Raw genomic sequence first — 17,128 nt, 5'->3', positions numbered from 1 at the left:
AAAACCTGCTCCTTAGCTTTGAAAGAGCTGCCATGTTTGATTTGCTGTTGTTCCAATGTTGTAGACTGACGAGATAAGAATATTCACATCTGATTTAACAAATATTTTGCTAAAATATCACATTTCTCTATTATAGTTACCAGTTTTTCCAAAGAAACTAGACAACATAAATTACCGTGTAAAGTTCATTTCTTCCATTCTTTTCCACCCAAGCTAATCACATCCAACCAACCAATAGCTGGTTAAGCACATTACAACGAAAATGATTAAACAAAGGCATCTAAGCAAAAAAAAATATATATATATTCTTTATAGATAATTGTGGCCTTAAAAAGAAAAGAAGAATCTCATAGATAATTGAGAAGTAAAAATAAATAAATAAAAATCTCATACGTGAACATACCTTTATAGAAAATCCTTTTCCATTTTTTTTTTTTTTTTTTTTGCCAGTCCAACAAACTCCGTTGAAAACCCTATTACTTTAGCCAAAAAAATTGGTGAGCTAAAAAAATATATTTTTCTCTCTCATCAATATATATATATATTTTTTACAAAGATTAAAAAAAAAAAAAAGCAAAAAATAGAGAGAGCGATGTAGACTATTTTTAAAAAATGGGTAGTTATTTAACTTAAATAGATAACAAGTTTTTTAAAGTACCCGACCCGAGTTGGTACATTTTCTAATTTTTCTGGAGGGTAAGCAAACTTCGTTCGCAAACTCGTGCTACTGTGAAACGGAGATGGGATGTATGTGGATGAGGCAGGTGCGAGTGCGAGTAGGAGCCAACAACTCTCTGCTCCTACCTAAGCCTTCCATGGCCTTACTATCCCCTATCTCATTCTTCTATCAGAAACCACCACCGTCTCTCATTTCCCTCGTCTTCTCCCACGGTCGCTCGCTCTCAACCACCACTTGGTCTCAACGAATTCCTCAAGCTTCCATCGACGACAACTGCTCTGATTTCGGTGAGTATCATGAAAACGAGTTACAATTGAATCAAGGTCTAATAAATAGGATCTGGGGTTTGTAATTTTGAGTGCTCTTTTTTGTTTATTTGGTAGGAGATGGTGGCGGAATTGGAGTTTCGAGAAATGGGTCCAAGGTTCTTCTCAAGGAGATGAGATACTCTGAGCTTGAAGTATGTATGAGATTATTCTTTTTCTGATATTGTTTCTTTTTTTTCTTCTTGTTGGCGAGATCATTACATGGGATGTCTATCTTATTGATATAACACTCACTCTTGTCAGTGTGACAGTGTCAGTAGTACTAACTGGGATTTAAACACTAATTTTTTTTTTTCCAGTGCTGTTAGTTGTTTGTTTATCTGTGTCGCTCTGTTTTGGTTAATAGTTTTAATATGATATCTTTGAACTTCATAAGCAATTACAATGGTGCAGTCAACTCTATGCCCGTTGCTCTTAATAGATGGAAGAAAACTTGCCAGTTTAAACATGGTTTGGTTGGTGTTTTTGAAGTGATTTTTCTCGCTTTTGGGATCATATTTTGCTTCTTAAAGAAAGAAAAGTTCTTTCAATATTCTATATTAGCAGCATCTTATTTTTCAGATTGAGCTTTTGGTTTTATTTTCTTTTCTCATCAACTTATAAGAAGTTAAGAACAAGTATGCGTGATGTGGGAAAGTTTTGGGCCTAGGATATGAGTCATATGACTGTTTGCATATGGTTTTTAAAGTATTGTTAGATAGTGTGTTTTCATGACAAATTTTAGCTTGTTTGCCAAATTGCGAGACTTCTCATTCTAATAGTGAGAGCCTACTTTGACAGAACTGGGTTCAGTTACAAGGATACAGGCCGGGTCAGGCTCTAATGTTGTGGAAGCGCCTCTATGGAAATAACATTTGGGCACATCATAGTGATGACTTGGACGGTATTTTTAAGTACTTTTTGGATTGCGTAGAAAAATAATATCACTATTTTGTTATGTAATTTTTGGTTAGAAGTTGATTCAATATTATGTTTCTACTTCTGACTTCACATGACGGCTAAATATATATTTCTCCTTCAGATTTTCTCTTGTGATTGAGCTGTTCAGTCTCATGAAATCCTATTCTTTGAATCATACTTCCGTAGGTTTGAACAAAGATTTCAAGAAAATGTTGAGCGAAAATGCTGAATTCAAGGCATTATGTTTGAAAGAAATTCTCACGGCATCTGATGGAACTAGGAAGGTAGCTATAATCTTTTCCTTTTGTGGCTGTTCTGCTTAGTTATATTCTTGTAATTCTCTTTGAAAATGTTACTTGCATTTCTTGAGAATCTTCTCATTGATTGTGACAATGGCAGGAGGTTGCAGATTTTATTCACATTGGAAGATGAACTGGTAATAGAGACAGTTGTCATACCTTGTGATAGGGGCAGGACTACTGTTTGTGTTTCCAGTCAAGTGGGCTGTGCCATGAATTGTCAGTTTTGCTACACTGGAAGGTAAGATTTTATTCTTCTTCTTTGAGCTATGCAATCTATTATACTATTTCAACTTCTACTAGCCTAGAAAGCTGTGTGTTTGTTGAACGTCCACCTATTTTGCAGGATGGGTTTAAAGAGACATTTAACTGCAGCTGAGATAGTAGAGCAAGCTGTATTTGCCCGGCGTCTGCTCACAAGTGAAGTTGGTTCCATTACCAATGTTGTATTTATGGTGGGTTAACATTTCCAGGCAGAATTTCAGAACGCTGGAATTTTTTTACCAGCATAAACATAATGCAAATGTCACTCACTCTTATATAGAAACACAAGCTTTCACGATCAATTAGACCCTGTAATTTGCTTAGACCTATAGTTGTTCTCTAACACAGTGTGTTGTGGATTAAGTAATAAATTTGATTCAGAGTACTGAATAAATGTTTTAATTGTAAGCACATGTGGTTTTCATTGTTTATCAAAGCATGTTATATGTTTATTGATGCTATTACGGATATAAATTTTCCCCCGATAAAAAGAGAAACGTGTTTCTTTGTTTTGAGAACATTCAGGTCATAATTTAATTTAGTTAATGGGGCTACTTCTATTTTCTTTATGATACAGGCAAGTAGCATCCATGCACTCTTGACTAGCCCTTTCAAATTATTGTATCGTTATAGTTATGTGATCCTTCATACATGTAGAATATATATATATATATATATATATATATATATATATTCTTTTCATGTGAATTTGCTGAATATTTGGTTATTTTATGTTCTGTTATGTTCTGTTGACTTGTTTTCTTCATATATTTTTCCTTACACATGCAAGGGGACTTGAAACCCCCCATCTCAACAGCCGTTTGGCCCAAAGGCAAGTGGCAATTGTATTTTCTTCATCCTTACAGTACATCTGGAGATTTTAACTTATTCATGGATTCCAAGTGGAAAGGACAAAAATAAGTAATATGAAGATATATACTTACTTTCTGGCTCTCTGATAATAGTTATAAATTTATACCTGTAGGGAATGGGAGAACCACTTCACAACATTGACAATGTCATAAAAGCTGCAGATATTATGGTGCATGACCAAGGCCTTCATTTCAGTCCTCGCAAGGTCACTGTCTCAACCAGTGGGCTTGTTCCCCAGCTGAGACGTTTTCTCCATGAATCCAATTGTGCTTTAGCTGTTAGCTTGAATGCAACAACTGATGAGGTATATTACTTCCAATTTCTATTTTGATTTATGGGACATGCAGATGCACAAAGAAAATTTACCCCTCTTTCACCATAATCATTGCAGGTCAGAAACTGGATCATGCCGATTAACCGGAAGTATAAATTAGGCTTGCTTCTTCAGACCCTTCGGGAGGAACTTCGCTTCAAACATAACTACAAAGTTCTATTTGAATATGTAATGCTTTCAGGAGTCAATGACAGGTTGGATAAACCTTTCCACTTTTCTACATTATAGAAGCTGTTTGCAGTTATCATGCAAATCTGCTGCATGGTTTTACATCATTCATCATCAAAATATTTGTGGTTCAATTGCACTGGATTCAACTTTAGCAATATTATGCTCTATTATGGGATTTAGCATCCTTGAACAAAAGGATCACCCTAGGATATCTTGGCTCAGTAATATGAAATTCTTCGGCCTGAAAATATGCCAATGTTCAACACATCTATCACGTGATCAACTAATATTTAAGTATGACTTAGACTTGGGCTAGTATGATGCCCAACTTTGGTAGCTCCGAGTTGGTTATCGAGGAAACCGTGTTCATGAACCACAATCTTAAAAAATTTCCATGAGAAAAAGAAGAGACGGGGGTATGTTCTTTCTGTGGTGCATATGACATTCCTGGAAATTAGATGGGTTCATGGTAGGTTCATAAGATATTGATTTGTCTATGTTATGATGTTTGAAGTGTAGACGTCTTGCAATTGCTTTGCATGACCTTGTCATATTATTTACCAGTGATCTAGTCTCTGTTTCTATTTGCAGCATTGATGATGCAAAGAGGCTTATTGATCTTGTTCAGGGAATTCCATGCAAGATCAATCTCATCTCATTCAATCCTCACACCGGATCCCAGTTTCGACCAACCAGCGAGCCAAAGATGATTGAGTTTCGAAATGTTTTGGCTGAGGCAGGGTGCACCGTTTTCTTGCGACTCAGTAGAGGTGATGATCAGATGGCCGCCTGTGGTCAACTTGGCAAGCCTGGTACAATCCAGGCTCCTTTGATCCGTGTGCCAGAGCAATTCCAGATTGCAGTGAATATGTCTGTCTGAATTTTTTTCAGGTAAGCGGATACAAGTTGTGCCAAGCAGCTCTTCTGCTTATTTTTGCGAGAAAGATGAAACAGAAGCGTGGAGATGCGAATTTTGGGTGGAGTTCATAGTTGAGAAAGTTTTTTATTTATTTATTTAGAGTGTGCTCTTAAATTGTTTATTAATTTTTTAGAGTGTGTTTTTAGTTTTAAAAATAGAAAAATATTTTCAAAACCGTGACCCAATGTTGCATGGCTTAACTTTTTATATTCCGTATATGTCAGTTGTGAATATTCTGTTTGTAATACCATCTTTATCCATTATGCACGTGAAATTAAAGAGCTGAGACATAAGTGTTACTTGCTTGAGAAGAAAAAGGTTAACGCTAAACCAATTGCAAGCGTTTGAAGTAACGTCTATCCTTTCCCAAACCTTTTTCCAGTTCTCACACAATTAGGCTTCTCCCATTCGGTTCCTTTCCACCATAAAAGTATTGTCCATTACTTGTTAGGATGCCAAAAGCGACTAATCATATTCCAAGAATTTACTCAGAAAGAAAAAAAAAAAAAAATGTCTCCATTATTTACCAGATAAAGGAAACGGGAGAGGCAACTAATAGTGGAGAATGATAAGCCATATTTGTTATAGGGATAATGATTGGCCATTACGGCCTTGCATTAGGTTGGCAAGCATAAAGACCGCAATGTTGTTAAAAAAAACAAAGACGGCAATGTCAGCAACTATCATTCACGACAGAATAGGTTCATTTATTCGTTCCTTTTCCACTTTCGCTTACGACAAAAGATGTCCCTCGGGCCTCCTGCCAACCCAACACTAGCAAAAAGAAAGGAGGTATAGGGTTGGGTATCAGTTTAGTAAGCGTCGGATGTGGTATTTTTGCTTACTAATTCGTAAAAATTGATTAAGTCGATTAATTAATAAACTTCATATTGCTTACTGAACCGATCGATTTCAAAACAATATTTTTATTCTACTTATCGACCGTCGAAAGTTGATTGTCGGTCAATGACAATTTGGTAATGGTCAGTAAGTGGTAAACGATTAATCCGCCTATTTCAAGCAAAAGGGCTCACGTACTAAGGAAAAAAAATAAATTTAAATTAAAAAAAAAAAAAAAAAGAAAAAAAAGAAGGTGCCCAAGTACTAGAAAAAGGACCCAGCGCTACTAGTGAGGATTCTGTTTTTAAATTTCTTTTCGTTTTTACAAGTGGTCGGTGATCACATCTCCAAACATTGTGGACAAGCTTTGATGTCCTTTGCTATCGTCATTTGTTTTTTTGGTCACCTTTTTTTTTTTGGATTTTTTTATCTTTCCTAGGATATTTTTGCCATTTTGAGTCTCAAAATATGAATATTACAAAAATTGAAATATTCGTTACTTCCTGGTATGATTCTGTCATGTCAATAAATAAACATTTTTTTAGTTAAGGAATATTACAAATAAAGTGATAGTTAGAAGAGAGTACTCTACGTCTCTACCTATGAGTAATACAACTTTTTTAAGACGTAAGAGTACTACAACTTTTACTTTAAATTTTTTTTGTTAAATTGACGTGAAATTAATAATTGGTAAAAGAGTAATGGTAGACATTGTGTTTCTATCCTATAATTAAGTAACAATTTCAACCTACCATTGAATCAGTTCTTATTAAAAAAATGGTTAGTTTATACTATAATATTAGCATTGCGGAATAGTTATAAATTGTAGCTTGAAAAAGTTAAAAATATGGTATATGCGCCTAAAAAGAAATGGGAGATATAACATTTCTCTTGGAGAGATGAATAAATAAAAAAAAAAATTTACTTGACATTTTAATTACTTATTGATTAACTTGTTAAACCAATTATGAACTATCAAATCAATTTATAACAAAAATAATAATAATAAATTAAAATTAGAATAAAAATGTCCAAGAGATTCGAGGAAAATGATCTTCGCTTTTAGTAATCGTCCTCCTAGCAATGCGGAATTAATTAGAATAAAAAGGACTTAAACGAGTTAATAAATAAATGTCCGTTACTTGGACCTGTCTATTCATTTAATTCTGTAGTTCTACTGTTGTAGTGGCGGAAAGGGCACGCTTCGGTGTACAGCTCAGCATTTTTTAAAATCAAATTTCATATATTAATTCCCAATTGGACATGTGTCGCACGCGTCTTTTCGTGACTCGTAAGTAAACAGAGCACCCTTTGGCGGTATCTTTTCACCACCACCACTCCAGCATTTATATACACGCACACACTCTACACACTTCCGTAAACCTCTCTCATTTTACATTCTTACAATCAATAACCGCTTCTCATTTTGCATTGCTACAATAACCGTCTCTCTCCCTCTCCCTCTCTCTGTGTGCGCGTTCGCAGAGTTCACTGAGCGAGCAAGCAATGGGAGCTAGTACGGACGTCGAGTCCTCGAGGGACCGGCGTATACTGAAGCACGTCCACGACAACGTTCACGGCAACATCTATCTCGAGCCGGTTTGAGCATCTTTTCAGCGGCTTCTTTTTTCGTTTGCGTTTCAGAATTATATGTGATGTTGCTGCTTTCTTGATTCGTTGCTTTTGTTTTGCTTTCCGCTTTGAATTGTTTCTTATAGCTGAGAGAAATGTCGAAGTGTTGAATGAATTTCGGATTCGTATGCTTTGGAGCTGTAGAATAGTGATTGAGTCGATTGAAGTGAAACTATACATAATTTTGATTCGCTAATTGTTTTTCGTTGTTTTTGCTTTCGGTGTTCTCTACTTTTGGTTCCTATCTGAGAGATTCTTGAATGAATTTTAAACTAATTGTTTTGGTGCCGTAGAACTGTAGTTGAGTCAAAGAAGTGAGTTCTGTTTTGCATCTTAAATCGTTGTTTTTACTCGTGTTTCTGCTTTGGCTTGGTTCATGGCGGAAAGAAATGCATATTATTCAGTGAATTTTTGAATAGCTATTTTTGGAGCTATGAAATTGTGGTTTCGTCGATTAATAATTGTATGAAACTTTGCTTCTCAAATCATCGTTTATGTTTGCCTTTTATGCTTTTTAATTTGGTTTATGAGAGGAATGTAGAATTAGTTAACTGTTTTTGTCTGAATCGTTTCAATTAGGACATCATGTAAATTTTGAAGTAATATGATGTGGAACTAAGAACTTTTTAGGATTAGGAATTTGATTTTGACGGATGGCAGAGATTTACTATGATAATCTGAGCGACGTAGAAATTTGAACGATACCAATCCAGGGTAGTGTACTAAGTCCTGTATTGGAGAAGAAGACGAAGAACCATTTTAAGAGTAGCATTCCTTTTTTCCTTTTTGGACGGACAAATGAAGATCTCAATCTTGACAACTTGAGTGGAGAAGAAGCTATTGAGATTTTCTCATTGAAAATGCTAAGATTGATAATTAATGTAAGAGATATTGTTTTGAGAAATTGAATGATAAGGAAAGACATTAAACCGAACATACTTCAGAACAGAGGGAAGGTATTGAACTTGTCTTAGTAAAAGATTTGAAAAGAGGAAAAAAGTGAGAGAGAAAAAGAGAAGTACATAAAGAGGTCAGAATTTAGAGTTGAGAAAGGCATATTTCTTCATGAAAGTATCTAGAATTGGTTTCCTTCATGAAATTTTAAGGTTCTGTGTGAAACTTTAAGTGCTTATTGTCTTCATGGCCAAAAAAAAAAAAGAATCAATTAAGAGGGAAAAAAAAGGAACACTGCAGGATATGATATATGATTTTGTTATGTTGTTAATCACTTTTAAGAGGAGATGGTTTAGTTACTTTCTCTTGTTTATTGCAGCTCTTTTTGAAGTTCATTGATACTGAACAGTTTCAGAGGCAAGTCTGTTTTACCTCAAACCCATGCAAGGGTTGTTTCTTGTTTAGTTAATTACTATTATTATTCTTTGATGATTACTACGTATTGCAGGCTTCGTGATCTAAAGCAAATTGGTGAGTCAACCTTTACCAGAATTAAATATCAGGAGAATTAGATATGTAAACAATTTAAGAAGTTCACATCTGCTGAAGATTTATTATCCCTAAATTCACTGGCAGAATCTATAATCTCTGTTACCAACTTCTTGAAGGAATCTGAATGCCAATGATCTATTTGATTGGAACTAAAGGAACTTTTTTGTATAATTAATTGCCATTGATTTCAAATTCTTACATCTCTTTACACATGCCCACTTAGATAGTTGTCATTCCTCATGTAATCATATTTCCCTTTAACTTTACTCCTAATGTTGCTTTACCGTTTATACTACACACTTCAGGTTTTCATTTGACCTTCACACATTATTCGGAAGCAATGAACCAAACTGTGACACTGACTAAAGGTTTCTAATGTGGTTATTGTAGCAACTGAAAGAGAAATTTTGCAATAAAATTTAAAAGGTTATGGATAATTTTTCATAATAATAGATCTGATCAACCACAAAACCAGGTTCATGGTTCAGATTGCAGTGGCACCATCAGGTTAAAGGGTGTATGCATTAATGAGGCATAGTTTGAACTTTGAACCCTGAAGGATCTCTCCACAGTCCACATCATTGTAATAATTATTTTTTCTTTGTTTTTTGGGTGGTAAGTAATTTTCAATAAATTGAGTACAAGCTCTGTATTAAAATCAATTAATTATTCCCAACATGGAAAGTTTAAAAGACAATTCTAGATTCTAAAAATTGTGCCCCATTTAAAAATCCAGTATTTATGATTATAAATAAATGTTACTGTGTGATTTCGATGTTATGCATTTCTACTTTGAGCTGACATAGCCGGTTCCATTTTAGGAAAATTGCTTAAGTCTTTAAGTTTTTGTCTAGTTTCTTTACTATTCTTTGCTTTATGGTTCATTTCAAAGCTGAGTCTCGTTGACTACAATTTACTCTCAGCATGTTGCATCAAATGCAATTATTAGGAAAAAATAAATATGTTGAGTCCACTGCATTCTTTTAATTTTCCATACAGGATACTGGTGGCTCAAACTTGTCACTAATTTGCTCTAAAAAAAAAATTTAATTCTACTTGTGTCTCAGGCTTAGCACACATGGTTTACCCAGGGGCTGTGCATTCTCGGTTTGAACATTCACTAGGGGTGTATTGGTTGGCTGGTGAAGCTATTAATACAATTAAAGCCTACCAAGTAGGTGATGTAATTTTCATATTGAGTGCTATTAGTGTCAATATTATGTTTATACCCATGTCATCCTTGCAGGGCTCGGAGCTTGGTATTGAGCCTTCAGATATACAAACAGTAAAACTTGCTGGTGACTAACTGTAACACTCATAACAAATTCCTTGTCTCTGTCACTTGATTTTACCTCTATTCTTTCTTTGAAATTCTTTCTAGGACTACTGCATGATGTTGGCCATGGGCCATTCAGCCACTTGTTTGAGCGCGAGTTTCTTCCCCGGGTTATTAATGGCGTCTCATGGTAACATTCATCCCAAGAAAAAAAAATGACATCAAATTTTCTACAGAGAAGATTGCATAGTTTACATTGATAACCTTTCTATTTACATTAGATAGAGTCATTTGGATTAAGATATGAAGGTAGAGCAGTCGGAATCACCATCTTTAGTGTAATATCCTATAGATTCATAGTAAGACTGTTTCATAAATTTAGTCAAGATTTTCATAAGTGGCTCAATTACATGCGATTTTTTTAATTATAAAATTATTCATTCATGAAACTAAAAGTATTTGAGACAAATAGGTTTGTCTACTGAAGCGCATGCTTATTAATTCAGATAAGCACGGTTCTACTGGATATTATGTCATAGTGATCTTTTGGCATAATCTAATTGGGTTGTTATAGCATTGTCTACATACAGTTCTTGAACCTTACCTTGCTAAGGGTATGAATAGAATAGTGGATATGCATGTGCCAATACAAAGGAACTTCATGATCTCTTACTGCACCCAAATATGTCATCCACTCTCCCAATTGCTTCTCTTTTCAGGCAGAAAATAATTCATAGTTTTAAGAAGAAAAAAAAAAGTAAAATTTGTTAGATTGACTAAGAACTCTAATATTAATTGTATATTTTCTCAGTTGATTTATGGGTGAATTAAGATTATCAAAGAGGACATGTAATTTGATGTTCTTAAATTCTTTTGACAATTGTCAACAACTTACGCTCTGTGCTATTGTAGGAATGAAAGATAATGGATCTTCTGTGCAGTGTCTTTTTAGAAGCACATGTTTTTTACGTTCTTTTAATCTTACTGAAATGTTATTGGATAGTCAAATAATCTTTTCAGTTCTGTACAAAATTGTGTGTAATTTATAATAGCTTTTCAGCAGTAACTGGTAATTGCTTTTCCATTAGAGAATTTAATCCTTTTGTGGTTATTATTTTGAAAATTTCTAGGCGTCATGAGGACATGTCTGTGAAGATGGTGGACTACATTGTTGATGAGCACAACATTGAAATTGATTCTGAATGCCTTAAGAAAGTGAAGGTTAAATGTTATCTACAAATGTGTCGTTCCTTTCATTAACAGACAAGTTCTCCCAAAACATCACTTTTACAGCTACCGAAATCCATAATAAAGCACAAGTTTCAATTTTCAGAATTTTGATTAACCTTGGGATTAAATAGTTTTAGAACGTTGCTCCAGCCTCTATAAGCTCCTTTTTCCTCTTGCTTTTATTTGGGTTGACTTTCTTTCTGCTGAGACCGTATAATTGCACACTTCCATTTTCCTTACCATTTAGATTATTTTGACCGCTGGAATTTTAAGCTCGCTACTCCTATGTGCATGAAGAATGAGGGATATAGGTAGATTAGTAAAATCCATCAAGTATAGACTTGAAATTTCTGGTTCAAATGGTAGTTTCTCTCCCCATAATAATGGAATGGAGGGTGATTTGTGGGCTCCAGATCCACTGAATGTATGTTTAATTTATCAATCCAATAATAGTACTAATAAAGCATTTGATATACCTATGTTCTCTTAGCAGGATATGATACTTGCGAGCCCTGATCGTACTCCAACAAAAGTAAGCTATCAATAGCCCAAGTTTTTTTGAGGCATTTTATTTCTCTCATAATACCTTTCTGATCGACTTTTTTAAGCTCCCTTCTTTATATTCAACTTCTATTATCTTATGTTGTGATTAGCCCTTCTAATGATTTTCTTGAAAGTAGAATATGAAGGAAAAGCGTTTCTTGTATGATATTGTTGCAAATGGTCGAAATGGAATAGATGTTGACAAGTAAGTCAATTTCATTTTTTTCCCTTTTCCTACTTGCCGTTTTCAATGCTTTCTGACAATAAAGTTATAAAAATATCATTTTCCTGCAGGTTTGACTATATAGTACGGGACTCCCGGGCTTGCGGTCTAGGCTGCAATTTTCAATTTGAGAGGTATTTATTTATCTAGAGGTCTTAATCTTATAGTTAGTTACATGCTTTGGTGAACTCTTCACTTCAAGTAACTCTAAACTTGTGCGACATTGCCAATGTCAAAAGTTTGAACTTGGCTTACTTCAAATTGTGCACATACTTTCTGTTATTATACTTCTTTAGATAAAAAAAAAGGGATTTCAAGAGAACCATGTTTCCCATTAAATTTGCAGGTTGATGGAATCTATGCGAGTTATGGGTGATGAGATATGCTACCGTTCTAAGGATTGTTAGTATATGTTAAAAATTATTTCATCACTTTTACATTAGAAGTTTTTATATTCTTCAGTTTGTTTTTGATATCTTTGTCAGACCTGACAATCCACAAGTTATTTGCTACTCGTGCTGATTTGCATAGAACAGTCTATACACATGCAAAAGTAAAGGTAACGAATCCCAACTACATTTATTAATGTGGAACTTTAACATAGCAGTTGTAGCATAAATGTCTTTAATCTGCATTTGAGCACTAAATGCATTAGATTTGACAGTGTTTCTTTTGTCAGGCAATTGAACTCATGGTTGTTGATGCTCTGTTAAAAGCAAATGATCATCTTCACATTTCGACCTCAATTCATCAACCAGCTGAATATTGGAAGGTTTGAACTTTACACGTTATTCGAGTCTGATTGGGGCTTCCAAGTTCTACTTTATGCTATAACACTATCTATCTTAAACTGCAGTTAGATGACTCAATATTGAGAACCATTGAAATTTCTCCCAATCAAGAGCTCAAGGAATCAAGAGACTTGATCCTACGTATTAGAAGAAGGGAGCTATATCAGGTATCTTAATATAATAACAAGATGGCGAAGAGGTAGTAATGTTTGAATTTCGTGGCATGTCTCAAATCTTAACTGCTCCTAGAGTAGAACTTTGGTAATATCAACTGTAAAGGAAACACACTTAGCAATCTAGCTATTTATTATGTTTTGCAGTTCTGCAATGAGTTCTCTGTCCCTAAGGAGAGCATGGAGCACTTCAAAAACATCACTCCCCAAGATATTGTTTGTTCCCAGGTTCAAAAAGTTATATTAATTACAATGTCTGTTTCTCAATAGTAGATAGATGGTATCCTAAAGTGTAATTTCTCAACCAGAAAAGTTGTGGTATTACACTAAAAGAAGAAGATATTGCCGTGAGCAACGTTAAGATTGATCTGACACGTGGAACGAATAACCCTCTTGAAAGGTACTTGAGAAAGATTCAAAAGATGAAGGCACTGTTTGTCTTTGCAATTTGTTTGATGCATTTTCTATTTCTGATCCAATTTGACAAATGATCTTTCTTCTTCATGCATGCTTCTCCTCATCCAGCATCAATTTTTTCAAGGTACTGAAATCGCTTCTACAACATAGATTCTTTTAGATCATTTGCTTATCATTGTTCTCTTTAAGGTTGACTAAGGACTTTTTCGATTTCTATGAAAGATTTCAACCATAATTCTGTAGGTTAGCCTGAAAATCGGGTGACTGCAATTTCTGTGATGTAGAGCATAGCCAACAACTTAATTTTAGGATTGAATATCTGGTATCAAGACTATGTTTAGAAAATTAGTGCCTTAAGCCTGGTTGCTTGCAGCATCGTATTACAGGCAAATTTAGTCATGCTGCGTCGACTATCCTTGATGAATTAGATTACGAGGACTTGAAAACCCTTTTTATTGAATAAATTGGTAACACGTTAAATTCATAGTCAACTATATCTCTAATACAAACAATCCTTCATGATGCAGGCTAACTGGACCTGTTGGCCATAGAAATTGTTAGTACTTTTGCTAAAATTTACACGTGCTTTGTTTACTGATTATGAATCCCAGCCATAATTAAGGAACTGATTTTAAAATTTAATCTTTCTTGAAGCTGATCATGAATTGGAATGCTTTCTTTTAGTAAACATAACAGTACTTGCACATTGGAGAATTAACAGCTCAGCTTTTACCAGGAGTATGCGTGCAATGAGAAATTCCCAATCGAAGATGATCGTATCAGCCACTTGCTGCCTGTCTTTTACCAAGATATGATAGTTAGGGTGTACTCTAAGAAGCCTGGACTGGTTTGTAGAAATAAAATATTGATATTGCTAAGTCATCAATATAGTGTGGATATTGCTTAGTGACCATGAAAATATATTACATACAGGTGACAGCAGTATCTGAGGCCTTCGAAAATTTTCAGGTGAAGACATTTGGAAAGAAAGCACAGGTTCATGCAACTCCTGAAAAGAAGAAACGCCTAAAATAATGGCTATAACTGAGTCTGAATTCTACCTTGCCGTTTAGTTGGAATAGGTAAATACTCGTATTCATAGAGAAGCATATAGTTGGAATAGGTAAATGCTCATACTCATGAATAAACATCTTAATACAGTGAGCAAATGTGCGAACTTCATATAGTGAATCACATGATAAAATGTATAAATCCATGAAGCTTAATGCCGGGTGCAACTGTATAAATCCATATATCGTCTCTCTCTCTCTCTCTCTCTCTCTCTGTGCTTGGATACCCCAGCTTAAATTCTTCATGCTGCTCTCATATACAAGTAATTACCGAACTCTGGCCTAAAAGGAAAAAATAATATAAAAAAGCAAAAGGCTTTTCATAATTTTTTGATTATACATAATTATAATATATAAGTTTATATAATTTCCAACAAAAATTTGGTTCTTTTTACAAACTTTATGTTGATAAATCCGCGGATCTAGAAATTCATTTTGGACAATTGAACCTTCTTAGCATGGCATGTTTCAATTATGAATCGGGTTTGAAAAATTCAACTAACGGGATGTGAAATTGTTTGTCATGTAGAAGATACTGTAGATAACCAGCAGGTGATGATGTAGTTGAACTACTTGAAAACTCAACTCTAGGGAAGCTTGAACTAAATTAATGGACGCAAAAGACTATAATTATATTCAAAATCCCTTAATCACAAGTTCCTAAGATTAGTTAGGTTTACTTTAATTGTTTTAAAGTTGATCCTTTTAGTCGAAAACGCATCAAATCACCTTTAAGATATGTATTGTTATCGAATCACTCCAACCCCCCACCCCCCCTCCCCCCCGGCATAGATAGAAGGAAACTTGGTAGCTAGTGAGCAAAGGGGGCTGACTGTTTTGTCATAATTCTCCGCGTTGTATAATGTTCGTTGGAACGAAGTAACCCAGGTGTGGCTTTCCTCATGTGATCTAGTTTTCCTGTTTGTGGATTAGGCCCTCTATTATCAAGATATAGAGGGACGAGCATAGGGGGAAAAAAAAATTAATTTAATTTAATTTTTTAAAAAAATAAAATTGGGAGGTTGGTCAATTGCACACGAAGTATTTGGGAGTTGCAATAACGCAAAATTACGACAAAACTGAATAAATAAGTAGTGGGGAGAATTTTAGCTTGGATCTACATATTCGAGACTGATTTCCCTATAAAAATTTACTCCTTTTATGGCTAAACTTTTTGACATATTGGCAAGACATCTCTTAGCATATCTGTCATTTGCTTGGAATTGGGATCTCCTATTATGTTGTTTGATTTTTTGTGAAACTCGGAGAGGGGTTACAAGGCTCCTGTTTACCCTAGACAGGTGGGTCCTCTATCTTAGTTTGTCCGGAACATATAAGCCTCATCGAAGCCCCTGCTTTATGAAATTCAGACAACTTAATAATAGGGGATCTTCATCTATTTGGTAGACTTTCATTTAATTTGGACAACTTAATAATAGGAGATCTTCTTCTATTTGGTGACCAGACTTTCATTATTATTTTATTTCAGTAATGTAGTAATGTTATACATGATGGGGGTAATAAATAGAATTACTCATTTTATCTGATTGTTAATAAAATGTATGAGTATGTTTGGTAATTTTAGCTATATATTGCTCGGTTCACGACTTTAAGCTGATGTATACATATCTTCTCGCGTAAGCGCAATGTTTTTCATATATTGAGAAAACTGTTTATCTAAACTACTAGTAGAAAACCTTTTGCTTTGATGAGAAGTACTTACGTGAGAAAATATTGAGATCTCAAGTCTTACCAATTAAATTCATGACTTTTGAGTGATCTGGATATGCTTGGCTAATGGCTATGGCCTATGGGTGAAGACAAAGGAAAAATTGGGGGTAAAAAAAAAATTACAACGCTGTACATAATCCATGGGTTTATGTCAAAGCAACTATAAATTAGTCACAAGGACCTATTAGACTATTGATTTCAACCCAAACCCTGTGCATTGGTAGAGTATGTATGTGCGAATATGAATGGCCGGGCTAAGTTTCTACGAGTCGTAAAAATGAAATTCAGTTTTCAGGGATCAAAAATATATAACAACTTAATTACCACTACTTTTGAAGACAATAATAATTTATTTATTTATTATATAATAATTTATTTATTTATTTTTTGACATGTTCACACAAGAGGGGAAGAGAGATTCAAACTAATGACCTTCGTTTCATTAGTCGTGGTCCTAGCTGATTAAGCTACCAAGACTCCTAAGGACGACAATAATAATTTATTATACTCACAATTTTGTTTTAGAAAAAAAGTATTCATTAAAATAAATAAAAAGGTTATAAAAGTTGGCAACTAATAAAAAAATAAAAAAATCAGCACTTTTTATTTAGCTTTTACTAATCTCTCTCCCTATCAGCTAGGGTTTACTAACTTGTGATGACTCCTCCTTTATTTTGTAGGTGCAAGTGGAGATCTTCCGAAGGCAACCTAAGGTCAAGTGCAGACTTCGTTTATATACAAGTCTAAATAAGTGGAAAGGGGGCAAAATCAATCTAAACAAATGTCAAGATCAAATAACTTTTGCATCATAGAAAGTAATTGTATATAGAAATTTTGAAAGTATTTTTATAGGTGGTCACACGACGCCTAGCTATACCTTTAAGTTCTAAATTCGATAAGTTTAACGGAAAAAATCAGCACTTTTTATTTAGCTTTTACTAATCTCTCTCCCTATCAGCTAGGGTTTACTAACTTGTGATGACTCCTCCTT

General features: G+C 34.4%; 2 protein-coding genes across 3 annotated transcripts; both read left to right on the top strand.

Annotated features, from left to right (window-relative positions):
• Positions 1–680: 680 nt before the first annotated feature.
• LOC148586625 (Radical SAM superfamily protein) lies at positions 681–5,051 on the top strand. Its single transcript, XM_088515262.1, has 9 exons — positions 681–966; positions 1,063–1,139; positions 1,786–1,888; positions 2,092–2,189; positions 2,315–2,445; positions 2,551–2,659; positions 3,454–3,645; positions 3,733–3,869; positions 4,438–5,051. The coding sequence occupies exons 1-9, from the start codon at positions 741–743 to the stop codon at positions 4,724–4,726; spliced, it is 1,362 nt and encodes a 453-aa protein (XP_088371388.1). The 5' UTR covers positions 681–740; the 3' UTR covers positions 4,727–5,051.
• Positions 5,052–6,981: 1,930 nt separating this feature from the next.
• On the top strand, positions 6,982–14,602 carry LOC132177088 (uncharacterized). Of its 2 annotated transcripts, none has more exons than XM_088515260.1 (19): positions 6,982–7,204; positions 8,511–8,548; positions 8,640–8,662; positions 9,751–9,857; positions 9,930–9,981; positions 10,065–10,149; positions 11,090–11,180; positions 11,683–11,721; positions 11,870–11,937; positions 12,027–12,089; positions 12,302–12,357; positions 12,441–12,514; positions 12,635–12,727; positions 12,812–12,913; positions 13,067–13,147; positions 13,228–13,319; positions 13,445–13,460; positions 14,073–14,183; positions 14,270–14,602. In XM_088515260.1, the coding sequence occupies exons 1-19, from the start codon at positions 7,112–7,114 to the stop codon at positions 14,369–14,371; spliced, it is 1,386 nt and encodes a 461-aa protein (XP_088371386.1). In that variant the 5' UTR covers positions 6,982–7,111; the 3' UTR covers positions 14,372–14,602. The 2 variants fall into 2 exon arrangements, with proteins under 2 accessions (XP_088371386.1, XP_088371387.1); XM_088515261.1 differs by lacking the exon at positions 14,270–14,602 and adding an exon at positions 13,864–13,892 and having other exon boundaries at positions 14,073–14,160.
• Positions 14,603–17,128: the final 2,526 nt, after the last annotated feature.

The sequence above is a fragment of the Corylus avellana genome, chromosome 4 (assembly GCF_965113065.1).
Source record: "Corylus avellana chromosome 4, dhCorAvel1.hap1.2, whole genome shotgun sequence".
NCBI classification, from domain to species: domain Eukaryota; kingdom Viridiplantae; phylum Streptophyta; class Magnoliopsida; order Fagales; family Betulaceae; genus Corylus; species Corylus avellana.
Note: the sequence above shows the minus strand (reverse complement) of the source record. Positions and strands in the feature narration are given on the sequence as shown.